A 23,209-nucleotide genomic window follows, 5' to 3' on the forward strand; every position below is an offset into this window, starting at 1 on the left:
CGCCATGTTGGCCAGGCTGGTCTCAAATTCCTGGCCTCAAATGATCCGCCGACCTCGGCCTCCCAAAATGTGAGGATTACAGGCATGAGCCACTGCACTCGGCCACAAAGTAGATTTTTAAAAATAGGTAAGAAATGTGTCAGGTGAGATCTCTGCTTACACCTAAATAAAACAGTATCTAAATATTAACAAACCTCCATTTACTTGACTTTTCCGTCTTACTCGAGATATCTGTTTGTTAGGTTTTTCTCCTGCTCTTGGTGTTGACGTGATCAAATTGTTATCTATATCACGTTCAATTCTACTCCGTTTTGAAGGATTTTCTCTCTCTTCCTTAAGATATAAGAGAAAAAAAACACACTAAGCACAGTCATTCTGCCTTATAGGTTACAATATTAAAATGAAAAAATATGGTATAATATACTTTGCTCTGCTTTTCATATCCAGGAAAAACAAAATGCAATTATAAGTAATACCAAACAGTAGTAGAAAACACAGAAAAATTTTGACAGGGTTGTAAAAGTATGAATGCAATTACAATATACAAATATAATTACAGCATCCCCACAATTCAGATCCCTTCCCCAAGGTCCATTAAGTTTTCCATGCTATCAAAATATTGAAGTATTCAATGTGCTCTGAATCTTCAAATGCTTCCCCTCATTTTTAGAACTGTCCTAAAGAATACAGATCATTTCCTTAAGCGACTCAGGGTAGGAGAGATAGCCCCACTGAATGTGCTGGCAAGTCACATATTGCCAAAAATAGGGGGTGAGGATAAAGGTGGGGCCTGGCACTGCCACACCCCCACTGCCTACCTCAATTATTTAATTGTCAGAATAAATAGCATAGAGTCTATCCCTTAACAAAGCTATTTGCTGCCTTATATGGGGCAAGTCCACATGACCAGTTTATACTATTCTTGCAGTATTAATGGACTAAAATAGTACACTTTCAGCCATGAGGATGATTTACGTTTCTCTATTTTTTTATATATATATATGTTTTCTAATTTGAAAATTTTGTTTGTTTTTTGGTTTTTTTTTTTTTGAGACAGAGTTTTTCCTCTGTTGCCCAGGCTGGAGTGCAGTGGCATGATCTTGGCTCACTGCAACCTCAACCTCCTGAGTTCAGGTGATTCTCCTGCCTCAGCCTCCCAAGTAGCTGGGATTACAGGCGCCTGCCACCATGCCCAGCTAATTTTTGTATTTTTAGTAGAGACGAGGTTTCACCACGTTGGCCAGGCTGGTCTTGAACTCTTAACCTCAGGTGATCCACCCGCCTCAGCCTCCCTAAGTGTTAGGATTACAGGCGTGAGCTACCGTGCCCGGCCTCATTTGTAAATTTTTTCTAGAGTCATAGTCATATACATGAGTGATTTTTTTTTTCTTTTTTTTTTTTGAGACAGAGTCTGACTCTGTCACCCAGGCTGGAGTGTAGTGGCACGATCTCGCCTCACTGCAACCTCCGTCTCCCTCCCGGGTTCAAGCCATTCTTCTGCCTCAGCCTCCTGAGTAGCTGGGATTACAGGTGTGCACCACCACACCCAGCTAATTTTTGTATTTTTAGTAGAGACAGGGCTTCACCATATTGGTCAGGCTGGCCTCGAACTCCTGACCTCGTGATTCGCCTGCCTCAGCCTCCCAAAGTGCTGGGATTACAGGCATGAGTCACAGCACCTGGCCACATGAGTGACTTTCTAATATTACTATAATACTGCCCTACATAATTCCTTGCTGTTTTAATGAGACTACCTGAAATCTTTTGGTAAGGATTAGATCTTCAAATGTATATATCATATATAATTGGTAAATATAATCAACATTCTTATCTCTACTTTTTTGTATTTAATGTTTTTACCCTACAGCAACTAATAAAATACACTAATAAACATTTTCTAAAAGTTGAACATTGCTGTATTATTTCTGAAACAAAACTTCGCATTGTAAATGGTGAAAATTACAATAGCATACAGTACTGCCTCAGTGATCCACAATAAAATCCTTCAAATTCTGACCATGTACTGTTCTCCTATATTTTAAAATGAGGATCGGGAAGCCTCCTATCACAAACATGGAATCTTCACTATCAAAAAATACAGGAGCTCTCTTTATAAAGTCTTCCAAGAACAGAAATAATACAGCAAAGTTTCAACTACATTAAGTCCTAGTCTCCCCCTGAAATTTCCTAGTACAGCTGCTATAAAATACATACATACATTCCCGAAAACCCTGCATTCTGCAACAATAAAAGAAACAAAGCTTATGGAAAAAATGGGTCCAGAAGGGGAGAGAGGTATGTTGGGGCAGATTAGTTTATGCCCCTGGAACTTTGTAACCATAGCACTAACAAAAACAATGATTGGAGCTGGGCTTGGTGACACACGCCTGTAATCTCAGCTACTTGGGAGACTTAGGTGGGAGCCCAGGAGTTCAAGGCTGCAGGGAGCTATGATTGCACCACTGCACGCCAGCCTGGGCAACAGAGAGAGACTCTGTCTCTAAAACAACGATTGGGACCACGAGAGAAAACTTGGACATCCCTACCCAAGTAAGGCAGCTAAGAGGGCTGGAATGCTACCTCAGGGGATAATAAAGGGTACCAGAAACAATGAAGTAGAAACCGGGGCTTATGGGAGAAGTGAAGTTTAAGCTAGAGGGCTGCTGTTAAGTTGGGCACAAAAGGAAATGCAAACGGCCACATGTGAAGAGTCCCTGCTAGACCAGGGTGCACCTCTCTGGAGAGGGAATGTCTGCTGCAGATTATCACTTTTAATTAAAAATAAAAATAGGCCAGGTGCTGTGGTTGAAGCCTGTAATCCCAGCACTTTGGGAGGCCGAGGCGGGCGGATCACCTGAGGTTGGGAGTTCGAGACCAACCTGACCAACATAGAGAAATCCTGTCTCTACTAAAAATACAAAATGAGCCAGGCATGGTGGCGCATGCCTGTAATCCCAGCCACTTGGGAGGCTGAGGCAGGAGAATCACTTGAACCCGGGAGGTGGAGTTTGTGGTGAACCGAGATAATGCTACTGCACTTCAGTCTGGGCAACAAGAGCAAAACTCCATCTCAAAAAATAAAAATAAAAATAAAAAAACAGGTGAAAGGACTTGTGCCTACGTAGCAGCTGAACTGGAGGCTTTTTACTTTCCTGATGAAGAGAATATCAAGTTCAACTCTAATTATTCAGTTTGTTGTCTGGTTTAGAGGGAAATCATCTACAAACCAATACCTCCGCACCATGTTATTGATACTACACCCCTATTTACCAATAGTGAGTAGGCTAAATAGTATTGTAGGGGCACCACATATTGTTGCAGAACAGACTATAATGCGGTCACTTGAGAACACATTCCAATACTTCAGGTTACATGTCTAAAATGGAAGAGGAAGCTCATTAAGGTCAAGACTAAAATTCTGCAGTCACTGACAGTAAAATCCTACTCTTCAGAATAATTCATTGAAATGCCTGATGATCCAATCCTTTCCCCCCCGCTACCCCCAGTAGAGACAGGGTCTTGCTATGTTGTCCAGACTGGTCTTGAACTCCCAGCGCCAAGCAATCCTCCTGCCTCAGCCTCCCAAACTGTTGGGATTACAGGCATGAGCCATGGTGCCCAGCATGATGACCCAATTCTGAAAGACAATTGTCACCCAATCCTAGTCTTTTGTGAACATTCAACTGTAAAATTTGGGTATACTTTGAACATGGTAGGATTTTTTTTTTTTTTTTTTTCAGACGGAGTCTCGCTCTGTAGCCCAGGCTGGAGTGCAGTGGCCGGATCTCAGCTCACTGCAAGCTCCGCCTCCCAGGTTTACGCCATTCTCCTGCCTCAGCCTCCCGAGTAGCTGGGACTACAGGCGCCCGCCACCTCGCCCGGCTAGTTTTTTGTATTTTTTAGTAGAGACCGGGTTTCACGGTGTTCGCCAGGATGGTCTCGATCTCCTGACCTCGTGATCCGCCCGTCTCGGCCTCCCAAAGTGCTGGGATTACAGGCTTGGGTAGGATTTTTTAGAAGAAGGAAAGGAACTAGGAAAGACAGTTTCTACAATACTATATAAGTTGTTTCACTAAATACAATAATCCTACAATGTCTTCTCTAAAATCTGCATTTTTCTTTCTTTCTTTTTTTCTTTTCAAGGAGGCAGGGTATCTTTCTGTCGCCCATGCTGAAGTGTAGTAGCACAATCATGGCTCACTACAGCCTCAAACTCCTAGGCTCAAGCATTCTTCCTGCCTCAGCCTCTGAAGCAGCTAGGAATACAGACACATACCAACATGCCCTGTTAATGTTTTTATTTTTTGTAGAGATAGGGTCTCGCTATGTTAACCAGGCTGGTCTCAAACTCCTAGCCTCAAGCTATCCTTCCACCTCAGTGCAAAATTTGTATTTTTCAAAGTTGTCTCTAAGATAGGTAATTAAGGGGAAAATCGTGGGAAGGTGGTGTTCTTAAATATATGAATCTCCATGTAAATACAGAGAACTGAAGAGGCAAGAAAAACCCATAAGCAACATTTACAACAAAACCAGAAGACAAGGTATCCCCCATAAACTCAAAAACGCAAGCAGATGAGGACAAACCAACAAGCACAATAACTAAATGTCCATATACACCAGTGCAAAGGAAAACAGAACTAAGCAACAAGTGAGGTGGCACACCTGAGAACAGAAGCCCCAAATACCTAACACGTAGGTAGTCACTGGAAACCACAGCGGACCACTTTGAGAATAGCAAATTAAATAAGGGGGAGAGGAGTTGGGGAGCTGCTGTCCAATCCAATAGCATAACGGGTCTATGGCTAGAGTTGAAATGACAGGAACAGTCTGCTCCTATGAACTCTTGAAACTGACCAACTATGGCCCCCTTCTAGAACAAGTTTCCATACTCAGGGGGAAGTACTGGGAGTGGAATCAAATGTGAGGAGGGCAGGCACAGAAGAGAGAAAAGAAAGAGAAATCCCAAATAAACACGTTGTAGAAACACAAGACAAAACTCAAAAAACATCACTAATATTTTAAAAACTACATAAAAACAAAATTTGTTCAAAAAGGTACCCTGAACTACACAACTTTCTGAAAATTCAGAAAAACTAATTTCACATAAAAATGAGCAAGAAAGTGTAGATATCAAATCCCACACAAAACTATTATAATTAAACATACATGGAGCAGAATAATACCTCTATAAAGAACACATGTCAGAAAAACATGCACAGGGAAAAGAAAAAAATGATAATCTTCTATTTCAAAATCGGATAAAATACATTAAGAAAACATGAGGCCGGTGTGGAGGCTCACGCCTGTAATTCTAGCACTGTGGGAGGTTGAGGCAGGAGGATCACTTGAGGCCAGGAGTTTGAGATCAGCTTGGGCAACATAGCAAGATCCCATTTCTACACAAAAATTTAAAAATCAGCCAATCGTGGTGGCATGTGCCTATAGTCCCAGCAACTCAAAAGGCTGAGGCAAGAGGATCACTTGAGCACAGGAGTTTGAGACTGCAGTGAGCCATGATCATGCCACTGCACTCCAACCTGGGTAACAGGGCAAGATTCTGTCTCAAAAAAAAAAAAAAAAAAAAAAAAAGGAAAGAAAATATGAGACATACAGCAGAGGAAGAAAAACTCAGAAACTAAGAGACAGAATAAAACAATTCAAAAATTTTTATAAATCATTTTGGAAATAAAGACTACACTACAAGGGGCCCGAGAGAGTAAACAAAGATTATACCTTTAAAAGAAAGAGGGTAACATTTTGTTTTTTTGAGAGCCACGGTCTCATTAAGTTGCCCAAACTGGTCTCAAATTCCCAGGTTCAAGCAATCCTCCCACCTCAGCCTCCTGAGTAGCCAGGACCATAGCTGTTGGCCCCCACACAAGGCAAGGGAGAAAACTGCCTTTTTTTTTTTTTTTTTTTTTTTTTAAAGAAATGAAGACAGACACAAAAGGAAATGAAGAAAGTGTAAAAGCCAGGAGTGGCATGTCAATTCAAGACACGTTTTATTATTTTTTATTTCTTTTTGAGACAGAGTCTCACTCTGCCACTTAGGCTGGAGTGTAGTCAGTGGCTCGGCCTCCTGGGTTCAAGCAATTCTCCTGCCTCAGCCTCCCAAGTAGCTGGGATTACAGGTGCCTGCCACCATACCCAGCTAATTTTTGTATTATTAGTAGAGACGGAGTTTCGCCGTGTTGGTCAGGCTGGTCTTGAACTCCTGACCTGAAGTGATCTGCCTGCCTTGGCCTCCCAAAGTTCTGAGATTACAGGCCTGAGCCACCACACCCAGCTCAATCTAAGAGATATTCTAAATTTAACAACTTTAAAAAAGAAGAAAAATTATATTATAAAACATTTGACAGAAACGCTTTTCATGTTGAAAGAAAATAGAATAACATTTGATGTAACCAAGAAAAAATGTGAGTTAAGGATTTTATATCCAGCAAAACTGATTTTCAAGCAGATAGGGCACTGTTATCAACATGCAAAAGCTCAGAATATGGTTCCCATGAGTCTTTGTCTTCTCAGACAGAGTCTTGCTCTTCTCACCCAGGCTGAAGTGCAGTGGCACAATCTCAGCTCACTGCAACCTCCACCTCCCGGGTTCAAGAGATTTTCCTGCCTCAGCCTCCAGAGTAGCTGAGATTACAGGTGCCTGCCACCACGCCGGGGAAATTTTTGTATTCTTTTTTTCAGCAGAGACGGGGTTTCACCATATTGGCCAGGCTGGTCTCGAACTCCTGACCTCATGTGATCTGCCAGCCTCAGCCTCCCAAAAGTGCTGGGATTACAGGCATCAGCCACCGCACTCAACCCCATTAATCTTTTCCAAGGAATTCACTACAAAAATAAGCTTCAGACAATGAAGCTAAGACTAAGCATAAACAAACGGATGGAGAACCTGTAGAACTAAGACAAATTTGAATAAAGGATAGCATGTAATGAGTATGTGCTCAAAAAATGTAGATATAAAACTAAGAAAATTGGTGAGAGATACATACTAAATGAAGTTCTGCAGGTATCCGATAAACAGTACCAGATAAAATCCTAAATGCATTAAGGAGTGAACACTATAATGGAAAATATGTGAATACATATAAAAAGATCTTTGTGTTAAGTACTTTTTTTTTTTTTTTTTGAGACGGAGTCTCGCTCTGTCACCCGGGCTGGAGTGCAGTGGCCGGATCTCAGCTCACTGCAAGCTCCGCCTCCCGGGTTTACGCCATTCTCCTGCCTCAGTCTCCCGAATAGCTGGGACTACAGGCGCCCGCCACCTCGCCCGGCTAGTTTTTTGTATTTTTTTTTAGTAGAGACAGGGTTTCACCGTGTTAGCCAGGATGGTCTCGATCTCCTGACCTCGTGATCCGCCCGCCTCGGCCTCCCAGAGTGCTGGGATTACAGGCTTGAGCCACCGCGCCCGGCCAAGTACTTTTTTTTTCTTAGATTAAGTTTCGCTCTTGTTGCCCAGGCTGGAGTGCAATGGCACAATCTCGGCTCACTGCAACCTCCGCCTCCCAGGTTCAAGCCATTCTCCTGCCTCAGCCTCCCAAGTAGCTGGGATTACAGGCATGTGTCACCACGCCCAGCTAATTTTTTGTATTTTTAGTAGAAACAGGGTTTCTCCATGTTGGTCAGGCTGGTCTCGAACTCCCGACCTCAGGTGATGTGCCAGTCGTGGCCTCTCAAAGTGGTGGGATTACAGGCATGAGCCACCGCGCCTGGCAAGTACTTTTTTTTTTTTTTTTTTTTTAAAAGACAGGGTCTTGCCCTGTCACCAAGGCTGGAGTGCAATGGCTCAATCTTAGCTAACTGCAGCCCCAACCTCCCAGGCTCAAGTCATTCTTCCACCTCAGCCTCCCAAGTAGCTGGGACTACAGGCACACACCACCAAGTCCAACTAATTAAAAACAATTTTTTTTTTTTTTTTTTTTTTTTTTTTGAGATGGAGTCTCGCTCTGTCATCCAGGATGGAGTACGGTGGTGCAATCTCAGCTCACTGTCAGCTACGCCTCCTGGGTTCATGCCATTCTCCAGCCTCAGCCTCCCGAGTAGCTAGGACTACAGGCGCCCACCACCACGCCCGGCTAATGTTTTGTATTTTTAGTAGAGACAGGGTTTCACCATGTTAGCCAGGATGGTCTTGATATCCTGACCTCGTGATCCGCCCGCCTCGGCCTCCCAAAGTGCTGTGATTACAGGCGGGAGCCACCGTGCCCAGCAAAAAACAAAATTTTTTTGTAGAGACGGGGTTTTGCTATGTTGCCCAGGCTGGTTTGGAACTCCTGAGATCAAGTGATCCACCCACCTTGGCCTCCCAAAGTGCTGGGATCACAGGTATGAGCCACTGCGCCTGGCCCCCTTTTCCCTGCTTTTTATTAAAGACAGGGTCTTGCTCTGTCACTCAGGCTACAGTGCAGTGGCACAATCTCACCTCACTGCAGCCTTTGTCTTGTGGGATCAAGTGATCCTCCCACCTCAGCCTCTGAAGTAGCTGGGACTACAGGTGTGTAGCACCACACTCAACTAATTTGTTTTTTTAAATTTTTTGAAAAGACGAGGTCTCATTATGTTGCCCAGGTTAGTCTCGAAAGCCTGGGCTCAAGCGATCCTTTCACCACAGCCTTCCAATCCCAGGATTAAAGGCTTAAGCCACAGTGCCCAACCTTGTGTGGGGCACTTCTACTGTGCTCTTACTAATTGTCTAGTTATACCTGCTATAATCTCTGTAACTTCATTATGATTTAGTAAATTATTATTTTGCAATTTCATAATTTTTCTATATAAAGTAATGCATCACATAACAACTGGAATATGTTTTGAGAAAAGCATCTTTAGCGATTCCATCATTGTACAATCATACCGTGTACTTACACAAACCAAGATGATATTATCTACCACACACCTATTGCTCCTAGACAACCCACCCGCTCAGCATGCTACTGTACTGAATACTGTAGGGAATTATAACAAAATGTCAAGTACTCATGTACCTAAACACAAAAAAAAGTACAGTAAAAATATGGTATTATAACCTTATGAGACCATAAGGTGGTCCATGCTGACCTAAACATCATTATGTGGCACATGACTGTATATATACACATATGTGAAAAGACAGGAAGAGTACTCTTCTGGTTTTGCTTTGCAATAATATATTTATTTAAAATACATTTATTTCTAAATTTTAAGTTTTACATAAAAGTTATTTCAGAATTTAGTAATATTTTAAAATAAAATTTGTGGCCAGGCACGGTGGCTCATGCCTGTAATCCCAACACTTTGGAAGGCCGAGGCGGGTGGATCACAAGGTCAAGAGATCAAGACCATCCTGGCTAACACAGGGAAACCCCGTCTCTACTAAAAAATACAAAAAATTAGCTGGGTGTGGTGGCGGGTGCCTGCAGTCCCAGCTACTCGGGAGGCTGAGGCAGGAGAATGGCATGAACCCGGGAGGCGGAGCTGGCAGTGAGCCGAGATCATGCCACTGCACTCCAGCCTGGGCGACAGAGCAAAGACTCCGTCTCAAAAAAAAATAATAATAATAATAAAAAGTAACTTTTTAATACTTAATAACGAATCATTAGATAAAAACAGGGAGGTTAGAAGAGCTGTGATTTCAATGTATTGCTGCACTGCTGAAAAATAAGAAACTGACATATCAGGATTCTCTGACTCACAATGCAGTAAATCTATTCCAGAGACTCTAGATGCAATTGTAAATAAGAAATGAAAGCATGATAAAGATATCTTCCTTTTGGCCGCATAAGGTTGTCTTATTACATCTTACGTAATAAAACATACTTAAATAGATGAGACATATTTAAATGGTGACAATTTAGTATACTGTCATTTGAGAATCATTCAGAGTTTTTTAAAAAGGAATTTAGTATTTTAAATATATACATAATGAGTTCTTTAAAAGCAAAAAATGGTTACAGTTTTTCAAACTAAAAATGAAAAATCCTCTGAAGAATCTTAAAGAGTAAGTTATCATACTGCATTGGTTGGAAAGGGGTAAACAATATCAGAGAGATAAATCTTTGCATAGTAGATAGTGCTGAAAGTCTGCTAGATAAAAAGTCAATAAAAGAAACACGCGCTCCCACTTTCCAATGCTAAGTTAAATCCAGTGAATGAAATATTTATCTGCAAACATAAAAAAATAAGTATTATCTAGTATGTAGAGAATTGTACTTCTGTGCCTTATTAATGTGGCCGGACTTGGTATTTTGCCTGCATGTATTTATTTGATACCAGCACCAACTAATTATCAAAGATTTTTGTTACTGTGAATGCATGGTAACAAACACAAGTGGTGAATCTATTGGTTGATTGATTGATTGTCTTTCAGTCCATTCTGGAACAACTTGTGTTAACATTTGTGCTAGCTATGCAAGATCAACGGTGTATATAGTAACTGGCACCTTAAGACAAATCAAGGCACTGAAACCCAATAGTCATTGTATTCTTTTTTTTTTTTGAGATGGAGTCACCCAGGCTGGAGTGCAATGGCACGATCTTGGCTCACAGCAACCTCCACCTCCCGGGTTCAAGTAATTCTCCTGCCTCAGCCTCCCGAGTAGCTGGGATGACAGGTGTGTGCCACCACACCTGGGTAATTTTTATATTTTTAGTAGAGGTGGAGTTTCACTATGTTGGCCAGGCTGGTCTCGATCTCTTGACCTCAGGTGATCCGCCTGTGTCAGCCTCCCAAAGTGTTGGAATTACAGGCGTGAGCCACCAAGCCTGGCCCACTATATTCTTTATTGCCACGCTTAGCAACTTGGGAGAGCCAGTTCCTCTTAAGAAAGTTCTCTCTTCTTTTGTTTTTGAGACGGAGTCTCACTCTGTCGCCCAGGCTGGAGTGCAGTGGCCGGATCTCAGCTCACTGCAAGCTCCGCCTCCCGGGTTCACGCCATTCTCCTGCCTCAGCCTCCCGAGTAGCTGGAACTACAGGCGCCCGCCACCTCGCCCAGCTAGTTTTTTGTATTTTTTTAGTAGAGACGGGGTTTCACGGTGTTAGCCAGGATGGTCTCGATCTCCTGACCTTGTGATCCACCCGTCTCGGCCTCCCAAAGTGCTGGGATTACAGGCTTGAGCCACCGCTCCCGGCCCCTCTCTTCTTTTTTAAAACAAAGACAGAGTCTCACTCTGTCACCCAGGCTGGAGTGCAGTGGTGTGATCTCAGCTTACTGCAACCACCGCCTCCCGGGTTCAAGCGATCGCCCGCCTCAGCCTCCTGAGTAGCAGGGACTACAGATGTGTACCACCATGCCCAGCTAATTTTTTGTATTTTAGTACAGATAGGGTTTCACCATGTTGCCCAAGCTGGTCTTGAACTTCTGAGCTCAGGCAATCCATCCTCTGCCCTCCTCAGCCTCCCAAAGTGCTAGGATTACAGGCGTGAGCCACCGCACCCAGCCTCAAGAAAGTTCTTGCTGAAGCCGTAAAACTGTTAAATCTCGGTCTTTATACATGGCTCACTCCTGCACTTTGGGAGGGCGAGGCAGGTAGCCTGCCTGAGCCCAGAAGTTGGAGACCAGCCTGCGCAACATGATGAAACCCCATCTCTTATAAAATACAAAAATTAGCCAGGTGTGGTGATGCAAACCTGTAGTCCCAGCTAGCTGAGGTGTGAGGATCACCTGAGCCTGGAAAATGGAAGTTAAAATAATGCAAGTTAAAAACAATAAGATATGCTACCCCTGCAGAAAGACTAAAGTTTAAAAGACTGACAATATCAAATACTGGTAAGAATGTAAGCAAGGGAAACTGTTTGAAACTGCTAAATGGAATGTTAGATGGTGAAACAGCTGGGCAGTTTCTCAAAAGTTAAAAAGTGTCTTCAACAAATGGAGTTGGGACTTAATGAAAATGAACATGTAAAATAATGAAGATGACTCCTTACCTCACACCATCTATAAAGATTAACTCAAATGTATCAAAGAGCTAAAAGTATAAAACTCATATAAGAAAATCTAGGGATAAATCTTTGTCACCTTGATTTTGCCAATAGTTTCTCGGATATAACACCAAAGGCACAAGCAACAAAATGAAAAATAAACAAAGTGGACTTCATCAAAATTTAAAAGTTCTGTGTTTCAGAAGGGGTCCACAGAACAGAAGAAAACATCTGCGTATCTCTGAAAAGGGACTTGTATCTAGATTATATCAAGAACTCTTGGCTGGGTGTGGTGGCTCACACCTGTAATCCCAGCACTTTGGGAGGTCAAGGAGGGCCGATCTCTTAAGCCCAGGAGTTTGATACCAGCCTGGGCAACATGGTGAAATCCTGTCTCTACAAAAAATACAAAAATTAGGTCTGGCGTGGTGACTCAAACCTGTAATCCCAGCACTTTGGAAGGCCAAGGCAGGCAGATCACCTGAGGTCAGGAATTTGAGACCAGCCTGGGCAACAAGGTGAAACCCCGTCTCCATCAAAAATAAAAAGAAATAGTTGGACGTGGTAGCACGTGCCTGTAATCCCAGGTACTCAGGGGGCTGAGGCAGGGGAATCGCTTGAACACAGGTGGTGGAAGTTGCAGTGAACAGAGATTGTGCCACTGCATTCCAGCCTGGGTGACAAAGTGAGACTCTGTCTCCAAAAGGGGGCATGGGAATTAGCTGGGCGTAGTGGCACATGCCTGTAGTCTCAGCTACTCAGGAGGCTGAGGCGGAAGTATCACTAGAGCTCAGGAAGCAGAGGTTGCAATGAACAGAGATCATGCAAAAACAAACAAACCAAAAAAAAAAAAAAAACCCCTCTTGCAACTCAATAAAAAAAATTATACAATTAAAATACCAGACATTTATCTAAAGAAGATATGTAAATGGACAAGACACACACATAAAAGATGCTCAATACCATCAGTCATTAGGGAAATGCAAATCGAAACCACGACATACTGCTTCACACTCACCAGGACGGCTATAATAAAAAAGACAAAAAATTTCAAGTGTTGATTGTCCTCAAGACAACTGGAATCCTCATATTTTGCTAGTGGGACTGTAAAATGGTGCAACCACTTTGGAAAACAGACTGGCAGTTCCTTAAAAGCTAAACACAAAGTTACCGTATAACCCAGCAATTCAAGCTCCTACCCAAGACAATTGAAAATAGATGTCCATACAAAAATGTATACATGAATGTTCACAGCATTCTTCATATAGTCAAAATATGAAAACAACTCAAATGTTCATTAATTGATAAATGGATAATCAAAATGTGGTATAGCCATACAACAGAATATTACTTGGCAATAAAAAGGAAATATTGATATAATACATGCCACAACATGGATGTACATTGTTTTTTCTTTTTTTTTTTTTTAATTTTTATTCAATGTCCCAGGACACAACCCCAAGAGATCTTGAGAACAAACGCACCATGGATGCACTTTGACAACATGCTAAGTGAAAGAAGCCAGACATAATAGACTATGGTTTCATTTACATGAAATGTCCAAAATACAGCGAAATCCATAGAGACAGGAAGCAGATTAGTGACTGCTTAGGGCTAGAGAGGAAGGGGGAATTTAGGAGCTAGAGGTCTCTTTTGAGGGTGATGAAAATATTCTAAAGTTGAGGCAATGGTTGCACAATTCTGTGCGTGTACTAAAAGCTACTGAATTTATACTTTAAATGAATGAATGAATTATGCTACTATACAACATAATGCTGTGCCTATACTTTACTATATTATATACTTAAAGTTTTCTAAGACAGTAGATCATAATAATAAAGGGGCAGGGTAAACTCTGGTAGGTGACAGATACGTTTATGGTCTTGATGATGGTGATGGTTTCACAGGAATATACTTATCTGCAAACTCATAGAGCTGTATACATTAAGTGAGTACAGCTTTTTATATCAAAAAATAATAAGCAAATAAAAGCTTCTACATTCCAAAAAAATGGGTTAATTTTCTGGCTATGTAAATTATATCTCAATAAAGTTGCTACAAAGAAGTTAAGCATACATCTTATGATCCAGCAATATCAATCTTATTTATCCAAATATTCGTAACAACTTTATTTATAATAGCCCCAAAACAAGGCCGGGCGCGGTGGCTCACGCCTGTAATCCCAGCACTTTGGGAGGCCGAGGCGGGCGGATCACAAGGTCAGGAGATCGAGACCATGGTGAAACCCCGTCTCTACTAAAAATACAAAAAATTAGCCGGGCGCGGTTGTGGGCGCCTGTAGTCCCAGCTACTCGGGAGGCTGAGGCAGGAGAATGGCGTGAACCCGGGAGGCGGAGCTTGCAGTGAGCCGAGATCGCGCCACTGCACTCCAGCCTGGGCGACAGAGCGAGACTCCGTCTCAAAAAAAAAAAAAAAAAAATAGCCCCAAAACAGAAACAACTTAAACAGACAAACTGTGGTAGACTCACACAAAGGAATACTACTCCGGGAGGGGAGGGGAAGGAATAAACTACAGATACATGTGGTAACGCAGAAGAAACCAAAAAATGTATGTTGTGTGTGTGAAGGAAGCAAGATACACTGATTATAATCCTATAAAACTCTATCTATAATGACAGAAAGATCAGTGGTTGTCTCAGGTGCTGTTGGATATAAAATAAGGATACTTTTTGGTCATGTGCATAAATCTGTCAGAATTCAAGAAAACATACACTTTGAACAGGTGTATTTTATTGTGTTTAAGGTTGTTTATTGAGAAGTCAATATAGGAGGATAAATAAAATTCTAAAAAATAGATAGTTCACCCAAATGACAGGAAAAGAGAAACAAAAGATGGGACAAATCCAGAATACACAGTAAGATAGAAGACTTTAAACTCAAACATATTAATAATTACATTAAATATAAAGAGACAAAATATGCCAATGTAGGCTGGGCGCAGTGGCTCATGCCTATAATCCCTGCACTTTAGGAGGCCAAGGCGGGTGGATCGTCTGCAGTCAGGAGTTCAAGACCAGTCTGGCCAACACGGTAAAACATTGTCTCTACTAATAACATAAAAATTAGCTGGGTGTGGTGGCAGGTGCCTGTAATCCCAGCTACTCGGGAGGCTGAGGTAGGAGAATTGCTCGAATCCAGGAGGTGGAGGTTGCAGTGAGCCAAGATTGCACAACTGCACTCCAGTGAGGGCGACAGAGCGAGACTCTGCCTTAAAAAAAAAAAAAAAAAAAAAAAAGCCAATGTAAATATATATGTACACAGGTTTTATAAAGGCTGGAAAAAGATATATCATGCAAATACTGAGTAAGAAAACTATTTGGCTCTATCAATATCAAAATAAACTTCAAGGCCGGGCACGGTGGCTCACGCCTGTAATCCCAGCACTTTGGGAGGCCGAGGTGGGCAGATCACAAGGTCAGGAGATCGAGACCATCCTGGCTAACATGGTGAAACCCTGTCTCTAATTAAAAAAAAATACAAAAAATTAGACTTAGGCCGGGCGCGGTGGCTCAAGCCTGTAATCCCAGCACTTTGGGAGGCCGAGACGGGCAGATCACAAGGTCAGGAGATCGAGACCATCCTGGCTAACACGGTGAAACCCCATCTCTACTAAAAATACAAAAAACTAGCCGGGCGAGGTGGTGGGCGCCTGTAGTCCCAGCTACTCGGAAGGCTGAGGCAGGAGATGGTGTGAACCCGGGAGGCGGAGCTTGCAGTGAGCCGAGATCGCGCCACTGCACCTCCAGCCTGGGCGGCAAGCGAGACTCCGTCTCAAAATAAATAAATAAAATAAAATAAAATAAAATAAACTTCAAGACTAATATTACTAGAGATAATGAGATATATCATAATGTTAACAAGTCATACAATTATAAATACATGAAGCTTCAACATACATGAAGCAAATATTGACAGATAAGTGAAGTAGACAAATGCACAAAAATAGGTCATTTTAACATCCCTCTCTTAATAACCAATAAAACAAGCACATTAAATAAATAAGATAGACAACTATGCAGTCGCCATTCTTTTGTTTCTTTACTTCCTTAATAAACTTGCTTTCACTTTAAAAGAAGATATAGAAAATTAGAGTATTATCAACCAATTGGATCTAATTGATATTTATAGAATACTGCACTGAACAACTCCAAAATACACATATATTCCCAAATACATATAGAACATTCAACAAGATAGACTACATGCTAGTAAGTACCAAAAAACACCAAAGAAATCAAATTATACAGAGTATATTAATATTCTTGAATCAAAATGAACAATCCATGGGTCAAAACAAATCACAAGAAAAATAAAATAATAAAAAATAATGTATCAAAATGTATGGCATATAGAGAAAGGAGTACTTTAAAATTCATATCTTTAAATACCTATATTAGAAAAAAAGAAAAGTGTAAAATTAATGTTCTAACCAAGGAACTAGCAAGCCACAGCCATAGGCAAAATTCAGCACAGTAATTGTTTCACATGGGCAAGAAAGTAAAAACCTTTTTTTTGTACTTATAAATAGTTGGAGGAAAATACATAGAAAAAAAATTTCATGGCACACGAAAACTATATGAAATTCAAATACAGTAGTTTCCCCTTAATGCTCACGTGATACCTTTCAAAACCCTCCAGTGGTTGCCTGAAACCACAGATAGTACCAAACACTATATATACTGTTTTTTCCTCCATATATACACACCTATGATAAACCCTGAATTATAAATTAAGACACAGTAAGAGATTACCAATAAAACAGAATAATTATCAGCATCACTAGTCTTATACTCTGGGGTCATCATTAAGTAAAATAAGGATTAACTGAATACAAACAGCCTGGTATCTACACAGCTGATCTGATAAAAAAAAAGAAAGCTACTAAGTGACTAACAGGAGTACAGCATATACATATGGATACTTGGGCAAAGGGATGATTAATGTCCCAGTTGGGATGGAGCAGGAATGATGCAAGATTTTACCATGCTACTCAGAAAGGTGTCTAATTTAAAACTTATTATTTCTGAAATTTTCCATTTAATATTTTCAGACGCTGGTGACCACAGGTAACTAAAACTACGGAAAGCAAAACCAAAGATAGGGGGAACTACTGTACCAGTGTCCAAAGCCAAGTTCATTCATTTATGTAGCCGTCTACAGTGGCAGTTGAAGTAGCTGCAGCAGAGACAATATTGTCCACAAAGCCTAAAATATTTCTTATCTGAAATGTTTACAGAAAAATTTTACTCATATCTGATTTAAGCTCTCATTTCTAGAAGCTACAAAAGTAAAAGTAAATCAGACTAAAAACAGAAAATACTGAAAATAGTGGAAATCAATTAAACAGAATGAACAGTTAATATTAAAAATCCCTTTGAACAAATAATGAAATTGATAAACCCAAGCAAGACTCCTCAAAATAAAGATCAATAATAAATTATCTAGATCAGGAATGAAAAGAAGAGTACCATTACAAATCCTATAGACAGTATTAAATTAATAAGTACCGACAAAATATGATGTCAAATAAATCAACAACTTAAATTCCTTGAAAACATGTATGACTAAAACAAACAAGAAAAGTTAAATAATCTGATCTATATTAGAGAAACTAAATTACAGTAAAAGATATCCCACAAAGAAAATTCCAGTTACATTTTAGAAATCCCACTCCAGAATTCACCAGTGAATTCTGCCAAATATTTAAGAATGAAATAATACCAATCAAACACAAGCTTTCAGAAAAGAGGAGGAACAGTCCTCAACTTGTTTTATGGCACCAGCTTAATCTTAATCCCAAAATTTAAAAACATTACAAATCAAGACAAAACTACAGAACAAGATCCTCCACGAACACAGATATAAAAATTATTTTTAAAAAAAATCCCCAGTAAATCAACTCCAAGTTATAATTTTCCATTAAAAAAAAAATTTATGTACTACTCTACATTAAAAGAATAAGAGGGGCCTGCCACAGTGGCTCACATCGGTAATCCCAGCACTTTGGAAGGCCAAAGTGAGTAGATCACTTGAAGTCAGGAGTTCAAGACCAGCCTGGCCAACATGGTGAAACCCCATCTCTATTAAAAACACAATTAGCTGGGCATGGTGTCACGTGCCTGTAATCCCAGTTACTTGGGAGGCCAAGGCAGGAGAACTGCTTGAACCCAGGAGGTGGAGGTTGTGGTGAGCTGAGATCACACCACTGTACTCCAGCCTGGGCAAGAGAATGAGACTCCACCTCAAATAAATAATAAATAAATAAATGAGAAATCTGAAGCCGAAAAGCCTTTAAAAAACCTCAACAACACAATAAAAACATTTCACAAATAGGAATAGAATAGAACTTTCACAAACTAATAAAAGATAACTAAGAAAAACATCTAGCTAACATCATACCTAATGGTAAAACAAATTCTCTTCTCCTAAGGACAAGGCAAGGGCGTTCGCTCTCACCGATTCTACTCAACATGGTACTACAGATCCTAACCAATGTAATAAGTGAAGAAAAAAATAAGTCCCAGTGATGAGAAAGGGTAAGCAAAACTCTCATTATTTGGCATATGACATAATTATTTACACATAAAACAAGACAGAACCCTAGTTCCTTTAGTGGAGAACAGTATTTAGAAACCAAGATCTGGGTGCTATGTGCACATAGTTCAGCAGACAGAGCAAGGAAATAGAATCATGTGCCACACAATGTTTTGGTTAACAGCAGACCACATATAGAACAGTGGTCTCATAAGATTATAATACTCTATTTTTACTGTACCTTTTCTATGTTTAGCTATGCTGAGAAACATAAAAACTTACCATTGTGTTATAACTGCCTATGATAATCAGTATAGTAACATGCTGCACAGGTTTGTAGCCTAGGAGCAAAAAGCTATACCACATAGCCTAGATAACTAGTAGGATATACCATCTAGATTCACGTAATTACTATGATATTCACATGATGACAAAATTGACAATTAATGCATTTCAGATTGTCAAGTGACACACTAAATATAAATATATGCCTGTGTGTGTGGTGGTGGGAAGAGAATGAATGAATATGAATGAATCTTAAACTGTCATTTCCTCCATAAATTCAACCAGTTAGTCTGAGTTGATTTTTTTTCATTCCATAAGTGGCAAATTACTTCAACTAATCAAGTAGTTAAAGAACACAACTAAAGAGACTTAATAAGGCTGGGCATGGTGGCTCATGCCTATAATCCCATTTTGGGAGGCTGAGGCAGGTGAATCACTTGAGGTCAAGAGTTCAAGACCAGCCTGGCCAACATGGTGAAACTCAATCTCTACTAAAAATAGAAAAAATTAGCCAGGCATGGTGGCACATGCCTATAATCCCAGTTACTCGGGAAGCTGAGACAGGAGAATCGCTTAAAACCACGAAATGGAGGTCACAGTGAGCCAAGATCACACCACTGCACTCCAGCCTGGGTGACAGAGCAAGACTCCGTCAAAAAAAAAAAAAAAAAGAAAGGAAGAAAATTCCCAAATAAAACTACAAAGTTTGGCAAATCAGAGTTAAAGATTTTGAACAAAAGTCTTCATCTAATCATGTTTTTCAAACTAAGAAATGCAACCCACTGACATATTATCAAATCAATTTAAATACAATCACCTTCAGAAGAAGAAACAAAACAGAAAAATCAGAGCACATCACATAAATTAAGGGTGATTTTTGTTTCACATGTATGTATTAGCCATATGTTTCTTTTTGTAGACCACAGTTAAAAGGTCTAAAAACAGGTATTTCATTAAAACTGTATTCATATGGAAATTTATGATCCTTAACTATAACAGCATTTAGTTAAGACTAGAGGAAAAGGTCATTTTGTTATGGGGAAAACGCTGGAAATACCGTATTTGGAAAAATATAGAGATTCATGGTAGAAAACAAATGTATTTCAGTTGTGAGGCCTTCAATTATGTATTAGAAATCTCATTGTGCTAAAAAGCAGAAAGGCTGCACATGAACAATTCCTGAATAATCTTGCTGATAATTTCATACATCTGAAGTCTTTGAATCACAAATCTGTATTTGAAAGAGACCAAAGATTTTGTACACTCTGAATTATGTCACCCCAAAATTTATGTTGAAGCCTTAACCCAAATACTTCAGACTGTGACCATATTTGAAGATAGAGCCTTTTAAAAAAGTAATTAAAAGGGTTTTCTTGGCCAGGTGTGGTGGCTCACGCCTGTAATCCCAGCACTTTGGGAGGCTGAGGCAGGCAGATCACTTAAGGTCAGGAGTTCAAGACCAGCCTAGGCAACACGGTGAAACCCCATCTCTACTAAAAATAAAAAATGTAGCCAGATGTGGTGGCACACGCCTGTAATTCCAGCCATCCAGGAGGCTGAGGCACGAGAAATCGCTTGAATCCACGAGACAGAGGTTGCAATGAGCTGAGATGGTGCCACTGCATTCCAGCCTGGGTGACAGAGCGAGACTCTGTCTTACATACACACACAAAAAAAGGAGGAAAATTTCTTCAGGTGGCCCCTAAAGACGTATGACCAGTGTCCGTAAAGATGCAGACACAGACCATCCACAGACCAAAGACTGACCATGTGAGGGGCAGCCATCTATAAGTCAAGAACAGAGATCTAAGAAGGAAGCACGTTGGCCAACATCTTGTTCTTGGACTTCTAGACAGTGTCCAGCCACTTTGACAGAGAATAATAAAGGAGAAAGAATACATATGATCAGTTAAATACATCTGGGTTTAAATCCTAGCAGTGTCACTTATTGGAGATGCAGTAGTATATAGTGGTTAGGAGTGTAGGTAAACTAGGCTCCAGCATTGCCGCTTAAAACTAAGCAACTTAGCACAAGTTATTATTTAACCTCCCTGTGCCTCAGTTTCCTCGTTTGTAATATAAAAGTAACAGCTATCTCATACAGTTTGTAAGGCTTAAATTATTACACTTTATTATTTATTTATTTATTTATTTATTTATTTATTTATTTATTTGAGACGGAGTCTCGCTTTGTTGCCCAGGCTGGAGTGCAGTGGCGCGATCTTGGCTCACTGCAAACTCTTCCTCCTGGGTTCACGCTATTCTCCTGCCTCAGCCTCCCAAGTAGCTGGGACTACAGGCGCCCGCCACCACGCCCGGCTAATTTTTTGTATTTTTTGTAAGGATGGGGTTTCACCGTGTTAGCCACGATGGTCTCAATCCCCTGACCTCGTGATCTGCCTGCCTCGGCCTCCCAAAGTGCTGGGATTACAGACGTGAGCCACCACGCCCGGCCAAATTATTACACTTTAAACACTGAGGACAGTGCTTGGCAAATAGTAACTGCTCAACAACTACAAGTAAGAGCTGTCGCGGACATAGTGGCACACGCCTGTAGTCCCAGCTACTCGGGAAGCTGAGACAGGAGAATCGCTTGAACCTAGGAGATGGAGGTTGCAGTGAGCCGAGATCGTGCCATTGCACTCCAGCCTGGGCAAGTTAAGAGTGAAACTGCGTCTCAAAAAAAAAAAAAAAAAAAAGCAAAAGCTGTCGTATTGGTCTTCAATGTTATTTTTTAACCTGGGTAGGTTATTATTATAATTATTGTTACTATTGACAGTTCAAGTTACCTAAATTCACTAAGTCTCAGTTGTTCTCATCTATAAAACATCAAAAGATGGTTAATATTCAATAGGTTTTAGCTGTGAACTGCTACCCAAATTTTGAAAAAGACAATGACGCTGTATTTAAGATACATACATAAGCAAGCATTGTCTAGATGCTCCACACAATTTTAGAATGTGATTAAGAATATGGTTGACGACATTGTAGACAAGAAAGCAACAATAATTAAAAGCCATATAAGCTCATTAAGACTAATATGTGACAAATTAACCTTATTATTTACTCCTAATACAGGATTAGTTGTCTGGGAAAAGACAACTGTGGTTTCACTCTGATTTCAGTAAAGCATTCAAATATTAATTTCAATAATAATCTTATAGAATACGATTTTTAAAATCTGAGTTCAGTTACAGCACAATAAAGTGAATTTGTAGCTGTATGAAAAACCTTACCCAAAAACGTAATTAATAAATAAGACAGTCCAGTACAGTGGCTCATGTCTGTAATTCCAGCACTTTGGGAGGCCGAGGTGAGGAGATCACTTGTGGTCAGGAGTTCAAGACCTGCCTGGCCAACATGGCAAAACCCCGTCTCTACTAAAAATATAAGAATCAGCCAGGTATGGTGGCAGGCGCCTGTAGTCCCAGCTACTCGGGAGGCTGAGGCACGATAATCACTCGAACCCGAGAGGTGGAGGTTGCAGTGAGCCGATATTGTGCCACTGCATATCTTAATGTAACATCTTTGAGTAATGAGGCATTAATGAAAGATCTTAGATTTAGTTAAAACAAAAAAAGAAACTTGGACTAAAATTTCTATAGAAAAATCCTCCTGAGTGGCTGGGTACAATGGCTCACGCCTATAATCCCAGTACTTTGGCAGGCTGAAGCGGGCAGATCACTTGAGGCTAGGAGTTCAAGACCAGCCTGGGCAACATGGTGAAACCCCATCTCTACAAAAATACAAAAATTAGCTGGGCACGGTGGCATGTACTACTTGGGAGGCTGAGAAAAGAGGACTGCTTGAACCCGAAAGGCAAAGGTTGCAGTGAGCTGAGATCATGCCACTGCACTCTAACTTGGGCAAGACTGGAGACCTTTTTTTTATTTTTTTATTTTTTTGAGACCTGTCTCAAAAAAAAGTCCTGAGTGTTCTAGTTCAAGGGTTCCCAGCCCCTGGGCCATGGAATGGTACCAATTCATGGCCTGTTAGGAACGAGGCCACAGAGAAGGAGGTGAGCAGTGAGCCAGCAGGCACTATTGCCTAAGCCCTATCTCCTGTCAGATCAGCAGTAGCAAATTCTCATAGGAGCACGAACTCTAGTGTGAATTGTGGAATCTACATTGTGTGCTCCTGATGAGAATCTAATGCCTGATGATCTGATGTGGATTAATTTCATCCCAAAACCATTAACCAAACCCCACCCCGGCTGACCTGGTCCCTGGAAAAACTGTCTTCCCTGAAACCAGCTGCTGGTGCCAAAACGACTGGAGACTGCTATTCTAGTTGACATGAGCCAAAATTTGCTGACCAACAGAGATTAAGCTACTAAAGAAGGAGACAAAGTATAATTTAACATAAAATCACATTAACAGAAACAATCCAGCCAGGCGTAGTGGCTCACACTTTGAGAGGTCAAGGCGGGAAAACAGCTCGAGACCAGGAGTTTGTGACCAGCCTGGACAA

General features: G+C 40.8%; 1 protein-coding gene across 7 annotated transcripts in view; it reads right to left on the reverse strand.

Moving 5' to 3' along the window:
- Positions 1-23,209, reverse strand: part of LOC105491264 (CTD small phosphatase like 2) — a 110,699-nt gene that overhangs the window by 44,548 nt on the left and 42,942 nt on the right. For all 7 annotated transcript variants that reach the window (XM_071066942.1, XM_071066937.1, XM_071066941.1 and 4 more), the window contains one exon: positions 195-333. In XM_071066942.1, coding sequence (XP_070923043.1) covers positions 195-333 — 139 coding nt within the window. The remainder of the gene's footprint in view (positions 1-194; positions 334-23,209) is intronic.

Source organism: Macaca nemestrina, chromosome 7 (genome assembly GCF_043159975.1).
Source record: "Macaca nemestrina isolate mMacNem1 chromosome 7, mMacNem.hap1, whole genome shotgun sequence".
In the NCBI taxonomy this organism is placed as follows: domain Eukaryota; kingdom Metazoa; phylum Chordata; class Mammalia; order Primates; family Cercopithecidae; genus Macaca; species Macaca nemestrina.